This window comes from Dermochelys coriacea, chromosome 7 (genome assembly GCF_009764565.3).
Source record: "Dermochelys coriacea isolate rDerCor1 chromosome 7, rDerCor1.pri.v4, whole genome shotgun sequence".
NCBI classification, from domain to species: Eukaryota; Metazoa; Chordata; order Testudines; family Dermochelyidae; genus Dermochelys; species Dermochelys coriacea.
This window is the reverse complement of record NC_050074.1, coordinates 105,503,131-105,522,218: the sequence shown is the minus strand read 5'-3', so window position 1 is coordinate 105,522,218 and position 19,088 is coordinate 105,503,131. Positions and strand designations below refer to the sequence as shown.

At 43.3% G+C, this 19,088-nt stretch overlaps 1 protein-coding gene across 1 annotated transcript in view; it reads left to right on the top strand.

Moving 5' to 3' along the window:
• Positions 1 to 12,590: 12,590 nt before the first annotated feature.
• ABRAXAS2 (abraxas 2, BRISC complex subunit) overlaps positions 12,591 to 19,088 on the top strand; it is a 29,494-nt gene continuing 22,996 nt past the window's right edge. The window contains exons 1-3 of the mRNA XM_038410364.2: positions 12,591 to 12,816; positions 15,224 to 15,314; positions 18,720 to 18,756. Coding sequence (XP_038266292.1) covers positions 12,745 to 12,816; positions 15,224 to 15,314; positions 18,720 to 18,756 — 200 coding nt within the window. The 5' untranslated portion in view covers positions 12,591 to 12,744. The remainder of the gene's footprint in view (positions 12,817 to 15,223; positions 15,315 to 18,719; positions 18,757 to 19,088) is intronic.

Genomic DNA, 19,088 nt, shown 5'->3' with positions numbered 1-19,088 from the left:
TGACAGCCATAGATTATCTTTCAAGATGGGTGGAAGCCTTTCCACTTAGAAGTAAGTCAGCATCTGAGGTGGCAAAGGGCATGTACAAAATGATTGTTAGATGTGGATGCCCACAGCGGATACTGACAGATCTTGGTCCGGAATTCACTAATAAGGTAATGACTGGGTTTTTTCTGGTTATTTGTACTATGTAGTCAAACTCACTCTCAGGTCACCCATTGATCTCAAACAATCACCATACTTCTTTTTTATAAACTGCTGTTGGTCACCGTCAGTGTTGCTATAAAATTATTTTTCAGTGTCTTCATATCTAACAAAGAAACGCACAACTACTTGTTTTAAAATAATATTAAACAAATATTAAAAGATGGGCTATTCCTGTAGCTAATTACACAGAAAAGTAGTGGCAAATACGCACAGGAACATTTCTTAACACAAGTCTATATGTAAGTTTATGGTGTAACTTATTTTCTTTCAGTTTAACCTGTATATTTGTGAAAGATTGAGAACAGAATGTAGCTGCACCAGCCCGTACCATCCACAAACCAATGGCTTGGCTGAAAATGCTAATAAATTCATAGTCTGTATCCGCGAAAAGGAGTACTAGTGGCACCTTAGAGACTAACAAATTTATCTGAGCATAAGCTTTCATCCGATGAGGTGAGCAATAGTTCACGAAAGCTTATGCTCAAATAAATTTGTTAGTCTCTAAGGTGCCACAAGTACACCTTTTTGATTATGTATGATCTGTTTCAGTCAAGAACGTACTTGTGACTTTTTTTTTTTTAAACAAACCAGTCAATGAGCATGTGTTACAGAGCATTGTGGAAGATGGTTGATGACAATGGGAATAATTGGGATGAATTACTAGACCCCATTTTGTTTTCTTTGCGAACTAAAGTACATGCAAAAACAAAAATTTCACTTTTGACTAATGTTTTGTGCTGACCCAGTGTTTCCAGAAGAAGTCTCAGCCTTGGTCTACACTAGCAGTTGAGGTCAAATTTAGCAGCATTAAATCGATTTAACCCTGCACCCGTCGACACAACGAAGCCCTTTTTTTTTTTTTTACTTAAAGGGCTCTTAAAATCCATTTCTTTACTCCACCCCCGACAAGGGGATTAGTGCTGAAATCGGCCTTGCCAGGTCAAATTTGGGGTACTGTGGATGCAATTAGACAGTATTGGCCTCCGGGAGCTATTCCAGAGTGCTCCATTGTGACCGCTCTGGACAGCACTCTCAACTCAGATGCACTGGCCAGGTAGACAGGAAAAGGCCCGCGAACTTTTGAATTACAGTTTCCTGTTTGGTCAGCGTGGCAAGCTGCAGGTGACCATGCAGAGCTCATCAGCAGAGGTGACCATGCAGAGTTCATCAGCAGAGGTGACCATGATGGAGTCTCAGAATCACAAAAGAGCTCCAGCATAGACCGAACGGGAGGTACGGGATCTTATCGCTGTATGGGGAGAGGAATCCGTGCTATCAGAAATACGTTCCAGTTTTCGAAATACCAAAACATTTGTCAAAATCTCCCAGGGCATGAAGGACAGAGGCCATAACAGGGACCTGAAACAGTGCCGCATGAAACTTAAGGAGCTGAGGCAAGCCTACCAGATAACCAGAGAGGCAAACGGCCATTCCAGGTAAGAGCCCAAAACATGCCGCTTCTATGATGAGCTGCATGCCATTTTAGGGGGTTCAGCCACCACTACCCCAGCCGTGTTGTTTGACTCCTTCAGCGGAGATGGAGGCAACACGGAAGCAGGTTTTGGGGACGAGGAAGATGATGATGGCGGTGAAAAAAGCTAATGCGGTTTTGGGATGCATCAGGAGAGGCATTTCCAGTAGGGATAAGGAGGTTTTACTACCATTATACAAGGCACTGGTGAGACTTCACCTAGAATACTGTGTGCAGTTCTGGTCTCCCATGTTTAAAAAGGATGAATTCAAACTGGAGCAGGTACAGAGAAGGGCTACTAGGATGATCCGAGGAATGGAAAACTTGTCTTATGAAAGGAGACGTAAGGATTGTTTAGCCAAATTGTTTAGCCTAACTAAAAGAAGGTTGAGGGGAGATATGATTGCTCTCTATAAATATATCAGAGGGATAAATACAGGAGAGGGAGAGGAATTATTTCAGCTCAGCACCAATGTGGGCACAAGAACAAATGGGTATAAACTGGCCACCAGGAAGTTTAGACTTGAAATCGGACAAAGGTTTTTAACCATCAGAGGAGTGAAGTTTTGGAATAGCCTTCCAAGGGAAGCAGTGGGGGCAAAAGATCTATCTGGCTTTAAGATTCTACTTGATAAGTTTATGGAGGAGATGGTATGATGGGATAATGTGATTTTGGTAAGTAATTGATCTTTAAATATTCAGGGTAAATGGGCCTAATCCCCTGAGATGGGATATTAGATGGATGGGATCTGAGTTACCCAGGAAAGAATTTTCTGTAGTATCTGGCTGGTGAATCTTGCCCATATGCTCAGGGTTTAGCTGATCGCCATATTTGGGGTCGGGAAGGAATTTTCCTCCAGGGCAGATTGGAAGAGGCCCTGGAGGTTTTTCGCCTTCCTCTGTAGCATGGGGCACGGATCACTTGAGGGAGGATTCTCTGCTCCTTGAAGTCTTTAAACCACGATTTGAGGACTTAAATAGCTCTGACATAGGTGAGAGTTTTTTTTGCAGGAGTGGGTGGGTGAGATTCTGTGGCCTGCGTTGTGCAGGAGGTCGGACTAGATGATCAGAGTGGTCCCTCTGACCTTAGTATCTATGAATCTATGAATCTATGATGATGAAGTTGTAGATAGCTCACAGCAAGCAAGCGGAGAAACCTGTTTTCCTGACACACAGGAACTGTTTCTCACCCTGGACCTGGAGCCAGTACCCCCCACAACCCACCCAAGGCTGCCTCCCGGACTCGCCAGGCAGAGAAGGGACCTGTGGTGAGTGTACCTTTTAAAATACTATACAAGGTTTAAAAGCAAGCATGTTTAATGATTAATTTGCCCTGGCATTCGCGGCTCTCCTGGATGTACTCCCAAAGCCTTTGCAAAAGGTTTCTGGGGAGAGCAGCCTTATTCCGTCCACCATGGTAGGACACTTTACTACTCCAGGCCAATAGCACGTACTCGGGAATCATTGTAGAACAAAGCATTGCAGTGTATGTTTGCTGGTGTTCAAACAACATCCGTTCTTTATCTCTCTGTGTTATCCTCAGGAGAGTGATATCATTCATGGTCACCTGGTTGAAATAGGGTGCTTTTCTTAAGGGGACATTCAGAGGTGCCCGTTCCTGCTGGGCTGTTTGCCTGTGACTGAACAGAAATGTTCCCCGCTGTTAGCCATGGGAAGGGGGAAGGAGTGAAGGGCTAGCCACGTGGTGGGGGGAGGCAAAATGCGACCTTGGAACGAAAGCACATGTGCTATATATGTAATGTTAACAGCAAGGTTTACCGTGAAAGAGTGTACCCATTGTTCTATAAAATGTGTCTTTTTAAATACCACTGTTCCTTTTTTTTCTCCAACTGCATGTGTTTCAAGGATCACAGGATCTTCTCCTTCCCAGAGGCTAGTGAAGATTAGAAGGTGAAAAAAACGCACTCGCGATGAAAAGTTCTCTGAGCTCATGCTGTTCTCCCACACTGACAGAGCACAGACAAATGCCTGGAGGCAGACAATGTCAGAGTGCAGGAAAGCACAAAATGACCGGGAGGAGAGGTGGCCTGCTGAAGAGAGTAAGTGGCGGGCTGAAGAGAGGACTGAAGCTTAAAGGTGGCGGCAGCAGGATGAGAGGAGGCAGGATTCAATGCTGAGGCTGCTGGAGGACAAACTAATATGCTCCAGCATATGGTTGAGCTGCAGCCCCTGTGTAACCAACCGCCCTCCTCCCCAAGTTCCATAGCCTCCTCACCCAGACGCCCAAGAACGCAGTGGTGGGGCCTCTGGCCACCCAGCCACTCCACCCCAGAGGATTGCCCAAGCAACAGAAGGCTGGCATTCAATAAGTTTTAAAGTTTTAAACTTTTAAAGTGCTGTGTGGCCTTGTTCTTCCCTCCTCCACCACCCCTCCCCGTGCTTCTCTCTTCCATCACCCCTCCCGGGCTACCTTGGCAGTTATCCCCCTATTTGTGTGATGAATAAATAAAGAATGCATGAATGTGAAGCAACAATCACTTTATTGCCTCTGCAAGTGGTGATCAAAGGGAGGAGGGGAAGGCGGTTAGCTTACCGGGAAGTAGAGTGAACCAAGCGTTGGGGGGTTTCATCAAGGAGAACCAAACAGAACTTTCACACCGTAGCCTGGCCAGTCATGAAACTGGTTTTCAAAGCTTCTCTGATGCGCACTGCACCCTCCTGTGCTCTTCTAACCACCCTGGTGTCTGGCTGTGCATAACAGCAACCAGGCGATTTGCCTCAACCTCCCACCCGGCCATAAAGTCTCCCATTTACTCTCACAGATATTGTGGAGCGCACAGCAAGCAGTACTAACAGTGGGAATATTGGTTTCGCTGAGGTCTAACCGCGTCAGTAAACTGCGCCAGTGCGCTTTTAAATGTCCACATGCACATTCTACCACCATTCTGCACTTGCTCAGCCTGTAGTTGAACAGATCCTGACTACTCTCCAGGCTTCCTATGTATGGCTTCATGAGCCATGGCATTAAGGTGTAGGCTGGGTCCCCAAGGATAACTATAGGAATGTCAACATCCCCAACAGTTATTTTCTGGTCTGGGAATAAAGTCCCTTCCTGCAGCTTTTGAAACAGACCAGAGTTCCTGAAGATGCGAGCATCATGTACCTTTTCCGGCCATCCCACGTTGATGTTGGTGAAACGTCCCTTGTGATCCACCAGTGCTTGCAGCACTATTGAAAAGTACCGCTTGCGGTTTATGTACTCACCAGCTTGGTGCTCCGGTGCCAAGATAGGGATATGGGTTCCGTCATGGCCCCACCACAGTTAGGGAATCCCATTGCAGCAAAGCCATCCACTACGACCTGCACATTTCCCAGGGTCACAACCCTTGATATCAACAGATCTTTGATTGTGTTGGTTACTTGCATCACAGCAGCCCCCTCAGTAGATTTGCCCACTCCAAATTGATTCCCAACTGACCGGTGGCTGTCTGGCATTGCAAGCTTCCACAGGGCTATTGCCACTCGCTTCTCAACTGTGAGGGCTGCTCTCATCTTGGTATTCATGCGCTTCAGGGCAGGGGAAAGCAAGTCACAAAGTTCCATGAAAGTGCCCTTACGCATGCGAAAGTTTCGCAGCCACTGGGAATGGTCCCAGACCTGCAACACTATGCGGTCCCACCAGTCTGTGCTTGTTTCCTGGGCCCAGAATCGGTGTTCCACCGCATGAACCTGCCCCATTAGCACTATGATGCCTGCATTGCCAGGGCCTGTACTTTGAAAGAAGTCTGTGTCCATGTCCTCATCACTCTTGTCACCACGCTGACGTCGCCGACTCGCCCGGTTTTGCTTTGCCAGGTTCTGGTGCTGCATACTGCTGGATAATGCGTGTGGTGTTTAATGTGCTCCTAATTGCCAAAGTGATCTGAGCAGGCTCCATGCTTGCCGTGGTATGGCGTCTTCACAGAAAAAAGGCTTGGAACGATTGTCTGCCATTGCTCTGACGGAGGGAGGGGTGACTGACGACATGGCTTACAGGATTGGCTTACAGGGAATTAAAATCAACAAAGGGGATGGCTTTACATCAAGGAGAAACAAAAACAACTGTCATACAGAATGGCCCCCTCAAGGATTGAGCTCAAAACCCCAGGTTTAGCAGGCCTATGCTCAACCCACTAAGCTATCTCTCCCTCTCCCTCTTTCAGGCAGGACTGAATCTCTATTAAAGTTTTCAAGGTGCCCCTGACAGACAAAACTCTCCTGACATTTTTGTACTTGATATCTCTACTTAAATAGTGAATCGCTGTATGTTTGTACATTTAATGGACCTCTAGAATCTGATTCCCAAAACCCTGATATTCTATGATTCTATGATTCTATGACATATTATTGCTTCCTTACCACACACCAGGTCATTGGGTTCTTGCGGTAAGATGTTTTGTATTGTACTTCTGGATTATGGGCAATAAATGTGGTATTAAATAAGAGATTTGTAACACAACTATGGTAGCAGTGTTATAATTTCCCGTGTTGCAGGTTTTCAGTGAGTTCAGTACATGCAAAGGAAAGTGGAACGTGAATGTTAAAAATAAAATGCTACTGTCAAGTTACGTTGTTAATGTAACTTGGAAGAATATATTCTGTACTGAATTGATCAATGATTTCACAATATGCTTTTCTCTTGTGTGTTACTGAGACATTACAAAAGAGAATATGTAAATTGCATAATGATTTTTGATAAATCAATATAAAATTTTTGAAATAATCACATTACCAATATAATTTGTGAATATATTTTCACTTACAGATAGCCTTGATGAAAAAAAAGGAATTTTTAATAATTGACCCCTTGTGTAATGAGATGAGATATGAAAGAACATGTCTGAGGAATTGGAGGTGATTTATTAGATACTTACTTTTACAGTGGACATGAACTGTTCCATTGAAAATTTTTTTAAAGGGAATGTAACAATAGTGAGACTAATATCGTCCTGTTAGCTACAAATAAAAATTGAAAGAGTGTGTACTTGTACTAAATATGCTTAGTAATGGACTTTGAGTGAACTTGTGTGATTTGACTCTGGGGAACTACTTCACAGAATGTGGACATGAAACAGTAGCATGTTGCATGATTGAGAATGTATTATTATCAACATGGGGCACAACAAATCAGGTGATACATTGTGTAAGAGTGAGACAATAATATGAAAGCAAGTGTGTATATATGTGAGCAATAAGTCATTTCAATCATTAATTAAAAAGAGATAGAATTGATTTGTATCTATGTCCATAAACTGGAGGAGAAAAAAAAAAAGGAAAGAAAAGCTCATTTATGCAGTCCACTAATGTACTCTCTAAAAATTTCAAAAACTTCATCAAACAATTAACTAGAAAATCCTCATCTGATTGGAATAGTAAAATTGTTCAGCATCCCAGACAAAGTGATGCCCACAACTGCAGACCTCTCATCTTAAAGATATTGAATACCAAATTGCCATTATAATTTAAAAATATCCAATATTTAATTATCCAGGGTGAAAGTAAATGCCAGAGATTACCAGTGGGCACTGCACCAGCGTCCTTCCCAAGGTGTGTGGGGTGGGTTTGTGGCCCCCAAAAGGGATGGGGTCTCCGATGGAAGGTGGGGTGCTGAGGGGCAAGATTCCACCAGCCAGCCTTTCCTGACAGCTGGTGCTGCAGTGGCCATGAGCACCAGGCTCTTGTAAATTGCCAGAACACAGGGCCCCTTTTGCTCCCCCACTGTTGGCGGCCCTGCCAGTAGCATGCAACAGCATTGCCAGACCCTATGGCAGGGCCACTGATGTGGCGAGGGAGGGGGGAATGGGCTAAAGGGGGCAGCAACAATAAAGCATAAAGCACTGCCACAGCGGAGGTGTAACGTCAGCCATGTACTGGCTGGTACTGGTGGCTGGTTCTTACCGGTATGCTGGACTGGCCCACTTTCACCTCTGGTAATTATGATGTTTATTCTAAATACCAGTGTTGTTAGTTTGCAGAAACGTATTTGCAGCATAAAGACATCAGTACAGTAGAAACAACACAAGAAGCTAATACTGCGTTTAGAAGACAGATAGCAATTCTTCTAATGAAGGAGTCAGGTAATTACTTTCTACCATGTACTGTGGACTCATTAGGTACATGTGAAGATAACAGGAAGAGTGGAATTATGTCATGTAGCAGACAGATGTGCTACTGGAAGCTGCTGGAAGTGGCACGGGCTGAGGGACGTACTGGCCGCCACTTCCAGCAGGTCCCATTGGCCTGGAGCAGCGAACCGCGGCCACTGGGAGCTGCGATCGGCTGAACCTGCGGACGCGGCTGGTAAACAAACCGGCCCGGCCCACCAGGGGCTTTCCCTGCACAAGCGGCGGAACAAGTCTGGGAACCACTGGACTAAAGGAAGAAGTGTACACAATGAAATATATGATAGGACTTGCACCTTTTCCAAAAAACAAGCAATTAGGAATCTAAAAATGGGTGCAACTAGCTGGACATTGCATCAAAGTGATAAACCCTGAAACTGCCAGATTGTCTGTTCTGGAGGACCCACACAGACTCCCAGTCTGATCATCACAGGGATTCCCCCACATGGAATGGTTTGCAGATGAAGGCCACAGCCTTTTTGTTTTCTCACACAAGGAATTACATGGTTTTGGGAATCAGATTCTAGAGGTCCATTAAATGTACAAACATACAGCGATTCACTATTTAAGTAGAGATATCAAGTACAAAAATGTCAGGAGAGTGAAAAGTTATGCCTACAACAGCCTTCACTCAGTCTTTTTGCACAGCTCTTGAACTGTTTTGACACTATCAAGCTCCATTCTGCAAACACTATCAAGGGTGCTGCTTACTTTCTTGTGTTGTTTCAAGGGTATCAATAAGTGTTTACTGTTTTGAGAAGCTCATTGGTTTCCATGGACTATTCATGGTCGTCTGACCGACATTTGGTAGTTTGCAGGATTGGTCCTATAAATGTTACAGTACAACCTCAGAGTTACGAACACCTCAGGAACGGAGGTTGTTTGCAACTCTGAAATGTTTGTAACTCTGAACAAAAAGTTATGGTTGTTCTTCCAAAAGTTTACAGCTGAACATTGACTTAATACAACTTTGAAACTTTACTATGCCAATTAAAAATGTTGCTTTCCATTTAGTTATTTTTAGTAGCTTTTGTTGAACACAGTACTGTACTCGCAAAAAGAAAAGGAGTACTTGTGGCACCTTAGAGACTAACAAATTTATTAGAGCATAAGCTTTCGTGAGCTACAGCTCACATCATTGAGCTGTAGCTCACGAAAGCTTATACTCTAATAAATGTGTTAGTCTCTAAGGTGCTACAAGTACTCCTTTTCTTTTTGCGAATACAGACTAACACGGCTGCTACTCTGAAACAGTACTGTACTGTATTTGTTCTTTTTTTTTTTTTTTTGATCTCTGCTGCTGCCTTATTGTGTACTTCGGGTTCCAAATTGGGTGTATGTGGTTGACTGGTCAGTTTGTAACTCTGGTGTTCTAACTCTGAGGTTCTACTGTACTATATTAGGCTTTGATTCTGCAAGATTGGAGCCTGAAAGTATATTTTTTACAGCAAAAATAGGAATGAGGAACGAGGCTGTAGGAATCCTAAAACTAATTTAGCTTTGGCATATGAATGCACAACTCTCTCTGAATTTGGCCTCTTCATTTTTGTTGCTGTTTTTATACTAACTCGGGCCCCAGTCCTGCAAGCTGATCCAGGCAGACTGTGCACAAGCAGAACTCCACTGACTTCAATTGGGTGATACACATGCATAAGGGTCTGCCCACATGGATTAATTTGGAGTTTCCAGGCTTTAATCTCTTAATCTTAATGTTACATTAAGAATCCTTAATTGAATTCCCTTTGGTTAAAAAAAAGAATGAAGGAAGTAAGTATGAAAAAGAAAAAGTAGTATTTGCATGTGACACCACCTCTACTGGGATACATATTGTGATTTTGACTTCTCATTTACAAGTTTTGTTGAACTTTGTGTGAGATTGTATATGAAATCACATCTCCCTGCATGGACATGTTACTGGGCTTGCCATTAAAATCACACTGTAACCTGTACATTATTTTGTGGGGAACCTGTCACAGGAAATGGCTGTTGCCACCAGAGTGGTAGATTTTGCTGTTTGTGTAACTCCATTAATTTCAGTAGGGTTGGCCTGAGGTGTAACTGGAAACAGAATTTGGTTCTTTAGACTATTGTTCATCCATACCTCCAAAACCAAAACCTTCAATATTACGTATTCATGAAAACATACGGTAAATAGGAACCTTTGTGATTTTAAAATTACTACATCAGTTTTATTATTAATGATTATTAAATATTTTTAATTACAGTAGTGGCCAGGGGACTTGTTGTGGACCCACACTGTTCTGGTGGCAAGTCATGATGGGTTATGGAAAAGAACGTCAGGGGCTGATCTCATTTGCATAGGCACACCCACCATGCCTAGATGGTCACTTTGGCTGCTGTAGGAGCCCCAGTTTCTCTGATATTGGGGCAGGAAGAATAAACGGTTATTAACCTGATTATGTGAATCAAGGACAGTGAAACTGTCCAAGGCCTTTTGTTATGATGGAGGGACTCAACATCAACTAAGGAGCACTCGCTAGGCAAGGGTCATGGGTTCCAAAATGCAGTGAATGGAGAGAGAGGTTGTGGATAGGTATTAATGTTGGGGGGGGGAATGGGTCTGCTGATGAAGGTCTTACAGGCTAATTGCACCTTTTCCTTTCTTCATGGTAGAATATCAGAGCTAGTTTTGATTTCACTATGAGTCTAGTTACAGGCTACTCAGCTGGATTCAGTTTGGGCCAATATTGTACTAGCAGTGAGGCTCCACTACTACAAGCTGAAATCACTAAAGAGCTGAAATTACTGAGTATTGTGTTAAGTAACATGGGGGCCTGAAGATATATTGCGGAGCAGTTCGCAGGATGGCAGGAGCGGCTGGCGGAGCAGAGCAGTTTGTGGGACAGTGGGAGCGGCTTGCGGGACAGCTGGTGAAACGGAGTGGCTGGCAGAGCAGAGCAATTCATGGGACGGCTGGTGGAGCAGTGCGGAGCAGAGCCCCACGGAGAGGTTGGGCAGTCGGCTTCGGACCACATAAGGTGCCCCTTAACCCCCCGCATTTCCACCCAGGTTGGGAGTTAAAACTCTGCAGATAAACTTTCAAACTCTGGGGCTGCACTGATCAGGGGCAAAGACTTTTGGGTTGTTGGACTTTTGGGTTGCTGGACTCAAGAACCAAAGGGAAAGGACACGGCCCAATTTGCTTGGGGTGGGTTTTGGCTCATGGGTTGTGTTATGAATCCTGTTGGTGGTGTTTCCCCAACATAATGCCACATTATTTCTCTCTGTTATTAAAAGGCTTTTGCTATGCTCATACTCTGTGCTTGCAAGAGAGGAAGTATTGCCTCTTCAAGGCACCCAGCGGGGGTCATGTATATTTGTCCCAGGTCACTGGGTGGGGGCTCAAGCTGGTTTTGCATTGTTTTATTGGAATGGAACCCCTAGATACTGAACCGGGCCCTTGTTGCTGCCAACTCTGATGGGCAGAAGGGTTACACAAACATAAAATAGCACAGTCCCTACCCTGCTGAGGTCTAGTCATCTGTGATATTTAAGTCTGAGGCCCACAGATAGCATGGGCAGAGGGGCCTAAATGTCCATGGGTTATCTGACGACGGTCTAATGACACCACAGTCAGGTCAGGGCACATGGAGTGGGTCTGTCCCTGTGCTCTGTACACCATGTACACTGATGCTGCTGGGGCAATGCCTGGCGACCTGGCCTCATGTCTATACAGTGTTGTGTGCACAGATGCTACTAGGATAAACGGTGCTGACGCTGCTAGGGCAATGCCTAGTGACCTTCCCTTGGTCCATACAGCACTGTGTGCTCTGACGCTGCTTAGGCTGATAGGGCATTGCCTGGTGCCGTTCCCGTTCTCTGCACAGCACCGTGCACGCCCACATTGCTAGCGTATTCCCTGGCGACCTGTCCCTGTGCTCCGTACAGCACCGTGCACGCTCACATTGCTAGCGTATTGCCTGGCGACCTGTCCCTGTGCTCCGTACAGCACCGTGCACGCCCACATTGCTAGCGTATTCCCTGGCGACCTGTCCCTGTGCTCCGTACAGCACCGTGCACGCTCACATTGCTAGCGTATTGCCTGGCGACCTGTCCCTGTGCTCCGTACAGCACCGTGCACGCTCACATTGCTAGCGTATTGCCTGGCGACCTGTCCCTGTGCTCCGTACAGCACCGTGCACGCTCACATTGCTAGCGTATTGCCTGGCGACCTGTCCCTATGCTCCGTACAGCACCGTGCACGCTCACATTGCTAGAGCACCGCCCGGCGACCTATTCCCGTGCTCCGTACAGCGCCGTGCACGCCCACGCTGCTAGGGCATTGCGTGATGATCCCCTGCAGTACAGCGACAATCGTTACTAGTAGTAACAACAACGAGGAGTCCTGGGGGCACCTTAGAGACTAACACATTTATTTGGGCATAAGCTTTCGTGGGCTGGAACCCCCTTCATCAGAGGCCTGGAGTGGAAAATACAGCGGCAGCTATAACTATACAGCACCTGAAAAGACGGGGGTTGCCTGGCCGAGTGGGGGGAGCGGGGAGCGGGGGGGGGGAGCGCTAACGAGACAATTCAGTGGGCAGCGGGATACCGAGGGAGGAACAATCCCTTTTGTCCTGGGGATGGCACCTCAAACCCTTGACAAGAAGGCGTGAGTAACAGCAGAGGGGACGTTGGTTTGTGTAGCGACCAGTAGCGCATAGTGAGAGGTATTGACAGGCACGGCCCAGGCGAGGGTGGCAGCGGCCCCCAAGCACTGTGCCAGGGGCCACCAGCTCCGTCGGCGGCCGCCCCAGGGCCGAGCGGCAGCGGCTCTCCGCGCGCCCAGGCGCCCGCGCACTGGGGCTGGCAGCTGGGAACTACATTTCCCAGGCATCCCCGCGGCGCTCCCGGAAGCCGGGGCGGCAGTGGGAGGGGGCGGCGCGGTGGTTTGTGGGAGCGGCAGCGGCGGTGGTCTCCATCATGGCGGCTTCCATCTCGGGCTACACGTTCAGTTCCGTCTGTTACTACAGCGCCAACAGCAGCGCGGATCACGTAGGTGTCCGGGGCTGCGCCCGGCTCCCCGCCGGGGAGCTGCTGGGAAGGAGACGGGCTTTAGGGAACCCCCCTGCCTGCTTGCCCTGGGCCTCGCGCCCCCTGCCCCGCCCGCCTTCGCCTCACCTTTGCGACGGGGCAGGCCGGGGGTGAGGGGATGTGGGGTAAGGGAAGTGGAAGAGCAGAGCTGTGGGGGGGGGGGGTGTTGTGATTAGGTGTTGTGAAGGTCTTGGGGAAGTGAGTCTCTTATGTCCCCCTTTTCCCCCCCATCCCCCGCAACTGGTCTAACGAATCAGTGAGACGGTGTAGAGGGAAAAGGGGGAAGCCCAGGTGGACTGAACCCCTTGGCCCTCCACAGAGCAGTAGGCATTCAAAGTGTTGTGTGTTGTTGCAATCCAGACTAGGCGTTTGCATGTCCCTGCATTGCTGATATTAGTCGTGCATCAGTCCTGCCTCTAGGGATGTTTATTTCTCTGGTTGTTCCGGTTCTCCTTTAACTCTGGTCTGAATACTTTCAGGAAATGGATCCCGTTCTCCATCTTCTCTTGTGTGCCCCACATGCCCCTGCTGACATTAACCAGGTGGATAGTATGGTGCCATAGTCGCAGAAGGCCATTCATAGGTGGCTAAACCAAAAGCTAGCCTCCAAAAGCTGCCTAATATCTTGAGTTCAGTACTCCAAAAAGCCTACTTTGTTCTTATAAAAGACTATTTTTATAATATTCTCTGCAGCGTGCAGAGTTTCTCTTTCTCATAGTTTCTCTTTCTTGCATAAAATCATTTTGGCGTACAATTGACCTTGGATCATAATTCACTTAAATAAACTGCCTACTTTGACCATCCCTTGAGTATTGTAATTTACTTGTTAACCTAATGCAAGTTATCACTCTACTTGCATTGTAAAATGTATGTAATCAAGAAACAGAAATTTAAACAGAGTTTGTCAGTTCCATTATTATCTTTTCTATTGACTGTGTTGCACAAAGTAAACACGTTAAATGTAGCTTTTTTTATCATACTACTAGAATTTATTATAGGGATTTTATAATGTCTGCAAAGGTCTTTAACCCTTGAAAGTAGATCTTTCATTTTAAAGAGTGTGGTTTTGATTGACAGTCTGATGTAGGCCCAAATTCTGCAAACATGTATGTCATTAACTTTGTTGCTGTGAGTACTTTCTAATAAAGTCAAGCATTTGTGTGAATGCTGCTGGAGCAGGGCCTTGTATCAGTGTGCCATGTACTTGAAAGTTGGGGTGGGTGTACAATAAAAAGGGGGGAAACATATGCATCTGGATTAAACTTCTTTATTCTACACAGCGTACTAGCACTAGTCATTAAAAATATTAGCTAGAATCTGGATTGCAACAATATATATTTGCGTTTTAGGGCTTTGCTGACATTAGCTTTTAATCCACTGGTAGGTAGTGTAAATTTGCTCTACTTATCTGAAGGTAAAGAAACAAATGGCAACCTATTGTTTCATTATTTATTATTGATAGGGCCTGATTATCGGTTATCCCACTCCTATACTTGGGATAGGAACAGAGAGGGAAAGATGGCTTTAATTACAAAAGAATGATCTGACTCAGTACGACCAATCGTCCACCTACCTCAGTATCCTGTACAGTGGCAGATTCCAAATGCTTCACTGGGAAAGAACAGAACAGGCCATTAAGAGTAATCCACCCCCTGTGGCTAGTCCCAGCTTCTAACATTTGGTGGTTTAGGGACACCTGGAGCATGTGGTTGTGTCCCTGACCATCTTGGATAATGGATGTGTTCTCCATGGATTTATGTAATTCTTTTTTGAACCCATTTATACTTTTGGTCTTCACAGCATCACATGGCAACAAGTTCCACAGGTTGACTATGTGTTGTGTGAAGAAGTACTCCTTTTGTTTGTTTGAAACCTGCCTATTAAGTTCACCACTGTTTCCAGTTTTCTGGAAATCAGGAGTAAGTAGAGTAACCTCAGGGCTTCTAGAGCATACACTCTGTTTCCTGTGGGCCTTGGAAGGAGGGAATAGCTGTGATGCACCAGCTCTCTGGCTGCACCACCTCCATTTCCATATTATGCACATAACATGGCCCCTGTACCGGGCTTGTTAACAAAGTGCATAGAGAGCCCTTACACAAGTTTTACAGTTGCAAAGATAGTATTCTTCAAAAGCAATTTCTGCCTCATTCAACACATCTTTATACTGCCAGATTTGCATAAAGGGGCCTTAAGTGAAACTTAGAATCAGGCAATGTTGAATTTACTGATAATTGCATTTGTAGTTGATCAAATCAACATGTCAATTTCAAACACCTTACATTTAATTTTTTTATTAAATGTGCTTGCAAATAAATTATACTAGTGGGTTCTTTCTGTTTTTAGTCTGCATCTTTTTTTTTAATTGTAGGAAGGATTTCTCCTGGGAGAGGTAAGACAAGAGGAGACATTTAGTATCAGTGATTCACAAATCAGCAACACTGAATTTCTGCAAGTAATCGGTAAGTTGTACTAAGCTTTGAGAAATTCTGGAAGATGTGCCTAGTTCACTTTTTTTTATTTTTTATAAATAAGAATTTTTTTTTCTGTTTAAAGGAAAAAACTTTTTAAAAGTTTTCTCCTGTTTAATAATAGGTATTTTTGCTAATTCTTCTCTAAGATTTTACAACCTCCCGAGGACTATTATCCAACTATTCTTGTTTATTACCATGTGTGTACATAATATGGCTGAAGCATGAGGAAAGGGAACTGTCCTTCTGCTGGATACATTTTTGATGTGCCTCTCTGTAGAGTAAATGTAACTCATCTTAGCCATTTAGTAAATTCCACAAATAGCTTGAATTTTGTAACATGAAATCATTTAGGCCCTAATCTTAAAAATGATTCCACCCACACACTTCAAATTTGATTTTTTTTGCTCCCTTGTGTCTGTCTTCATTAACTTCTGGGTTTTTTTATGGGACACTAAAATATTTTTTTCTTTCTTGGTAAATAGCTGAAAAATCAGCCATCAATACTGAGGCCATCCCATCTATCTGGATTTTGGTTGTTTATTTTTTAAATGTAGTTAGAGGGGCTTGGTCAAATTAATAATCATATATGTTTAAAATCCTTACCCATGTTACTAATAGCACATTAAAATTGTATTTTAAACAACTAATTAACTGTTTAGGTTTCCTGTTTACTATTTTGCATTTCTCTAGATAATGAAAATAGACTAGTGGGTTTAATTGCAGCAAGTACTACAGGAGAATGTTTAGAACTTATTTAATTTCTTACTCCAAAATAGGCCTGGCCCTTGATCTTGCTAACATTTACACATGCTTAACTTGACTACTGTGAGCAACCCCATTTTTTTTTTTAAAGGGGCTACTCATGGCAGTCAGGTTGAGATGATGCTTAAATATGCAAAGGATCGAGGCCTTGTTTATTGAACTGCAGGGTAATACCACAAAGCTTATTTGTTTTTGCTTGCTCTGACAAAATGAGATGATTCTAATGGAGATTTTAAAGATCTGGTTTTTGCTGCTGGGTTATTGTTGGCTGTTGTAAATATATTGATTAATGGTTGAAGGGCATAATAGGAATGGTCAGTTTGATAGCAATATATTTAAAAATTGTCAAGGAGGTGGTCCTTTTTAATGGATGAATGTATAAATCAAAATAAAAATGCATTAAAATATTTCTATCAGTCTTAAGATGTTGGTGTTTTTAAGGCCTAAATCCTCAATCCTGCAATCAGATCTATGTGCCAGCAGACCCCCATTGACTTTAGCGAGGTCCTATGCAGGTGTAAGGGATTGGCCAACACAGAGTTGATTGCAGAACAGGGCCTACATTTTAGTCCATGTTTAAACTGATATGCATGATACCATGAAAAAAGACAGGTTACTCTGTGTGTGTGGGGGGGGGAAGGTGTGGTAGCGGGAAAATTGTTGATTTTCTTCTCAATATATATTTGTTCTGACAAATTTAAATTTGCATTATACAAACTCAGTTACTGATCTGAGTCATTGATGACAATAGAGCATATTAATACACTTAATATATAACTTCAGTTTCAGCACTGGTGCACACACCAAATAGTTGTGGCATTATGGGGTTGCTTTTTTTCTGTCAGTAGACACACTTCTACAATATGTTATTCACAAACAAGGTAATTGGTATTTTAGAAAAAAAAATAGGGAATTATCCCCATCAAAAGAGCTCTTTTGAATATTATAATAGTTCAAAGTGTAGGATTTGTGAATTCCTGTTGAAGAAATCACTTAAAATTTGGTATTAAGGCCTGAAAATAGTGTACAGAAATTAAGCCTCATAACACTGCTGCGCAGTAGTTTTATCATTCTCATTTATCAATTCTCAGTCTATCATAGAAGTTTAGTGATATCCCAAGGATACACAGCTAGTCACTGTACAGAAGCACAGCTAGAATTTAAGAATTCCTGGTTTCCTCTTACATTCTATCCAGTAGACCACACTGCTTCAGTTTTTATAAGAAAGCCCTAGATCTGGTCTAGATACACCTTGTTTTTTTCAGCTACATTGTTATATGTTCCCAATAATTCTAGCATGTGTACTGCTGTTTGAGGTAATTACATTGTATGCTGGTATTATATTATTTACTGGCTTTGTTTAGCAAATCATTTCCATGAGACTCAAGAATGTCAGGCTGTAAATCTGTAATTGGCATTAAGTTATCTTTGGTTTGCAATTAAATAAAAATGTTACTTTAACAGCTGCATCCCTATTGTAGTCAAAAATAAGTTGAAATCTCTGGAAGCACAAACATACATTGATGTGCAGAGACTTATTTTGGCAGTGTCTGAATATGGTGAGAAGTTAAGGTGTAAAGTCTGTTCTTGGAGATTGTGGTTTGATTGATTGAGCTGAAATTGCTGAAGTTGTGAGCAAACTCTGAGGCTTTCAGAGCAGCAAATGATGAATTACACTTCAGGGAGGAAGGTACCAAGCAAAGTTACTGCTAAGTGCTCACTTTGGCAGAGCTCAAAATATTATTTCTGTATAAATGCTGCTGAATCTAAGGAAAGAATAAGGGACTTAAGAGTACTTAAGACAGAAGCGCTAGAAAGGATTGGTAGAGAAAAATGCAAATAAAAGATAAACAGCTGATTAAAAAGTCATAACTGGAAGGATACTTGGTACAAGTACCTAAAGCACAGAAACAAACAAACTTTGGTTCACGTTGAAAAGATAGATATAATAATTTATGGGCTTTTTGGTTATTTTCCCATTCTTGCCCAACAGCACAGATCTTTTATAACCTTTGCTGCTTAAATGTGAATCTTAGGAAATATTTGTTACTAATTCTTAAAATCAGAAGAAAAAATAATGCAGTGACTTTGTTTAGTTGTAATCACATTGGCTAAAGTGACAGGAAAGCAGTCCTGCCAGGTGGTGCTTACCCTCTTCTCTTTTAGGTCATTAGTTTGTATTTCCCTTCCTCCAATTTGGTTAATTTGTCACATCTAACTGTTATGTTTGCTTCCTACGCATTTTTCTATCTGTCACTGCACCATTACTGAACAACTGTAAGCAGACTACTATAGGAAGATACATCTAAAAGCAAATGCATATGAAGACTCAGCAATATAATAGATATTTAACACCCATAGAAGAATATTTTAAAATGTGATTACTAGGTTCACTTACATGTTCCCTAGGTTCATTATGCTCAGTATAATGCATTCTTAGACAGACAGACTACTCTGTCACCCTACAGGGGGCAATTCTTGTTGTCAGAAGTTGCCCACAGACTGACAGCAGTATATTGTCTATGATGATGTTTATTATTGGAGATTTAGAAGAAATTGTGCAAGATACACCACCACAGTTTTCCCTGGGTTTTGAGCTGCTGGGACAGACACTTTCTTTTTTTATTACAGAAATCCATGACCACGAGCCTTGTTCAAAACTCTTTAGGTAAGCTATTTCTGTTGTTTGACTATACTGATTCCACTGTTGGGTGAATCTGGAACATAAAGATAGGTAGCTCGTTGAAATACATTAGTGTTTCAAATGTATATAGTAACACTTGAAACTGCTCTTTATGTGGTTGTATTATAGTAATATGGCTAAATGGCTCCCATTGTGACACAGAAAACATCCTTTGAAAGCTGTACTAACACCATTTTAATGTAGAATTTTAGTTTAAAAAGCGCATATCAGCAAAGTATGTGTAGATACCAGGGCCAGATTATTTCCTGTTTTAAATTTTCATTTGATATATTAGAGAGTGGTGGCAGTGAAGGATC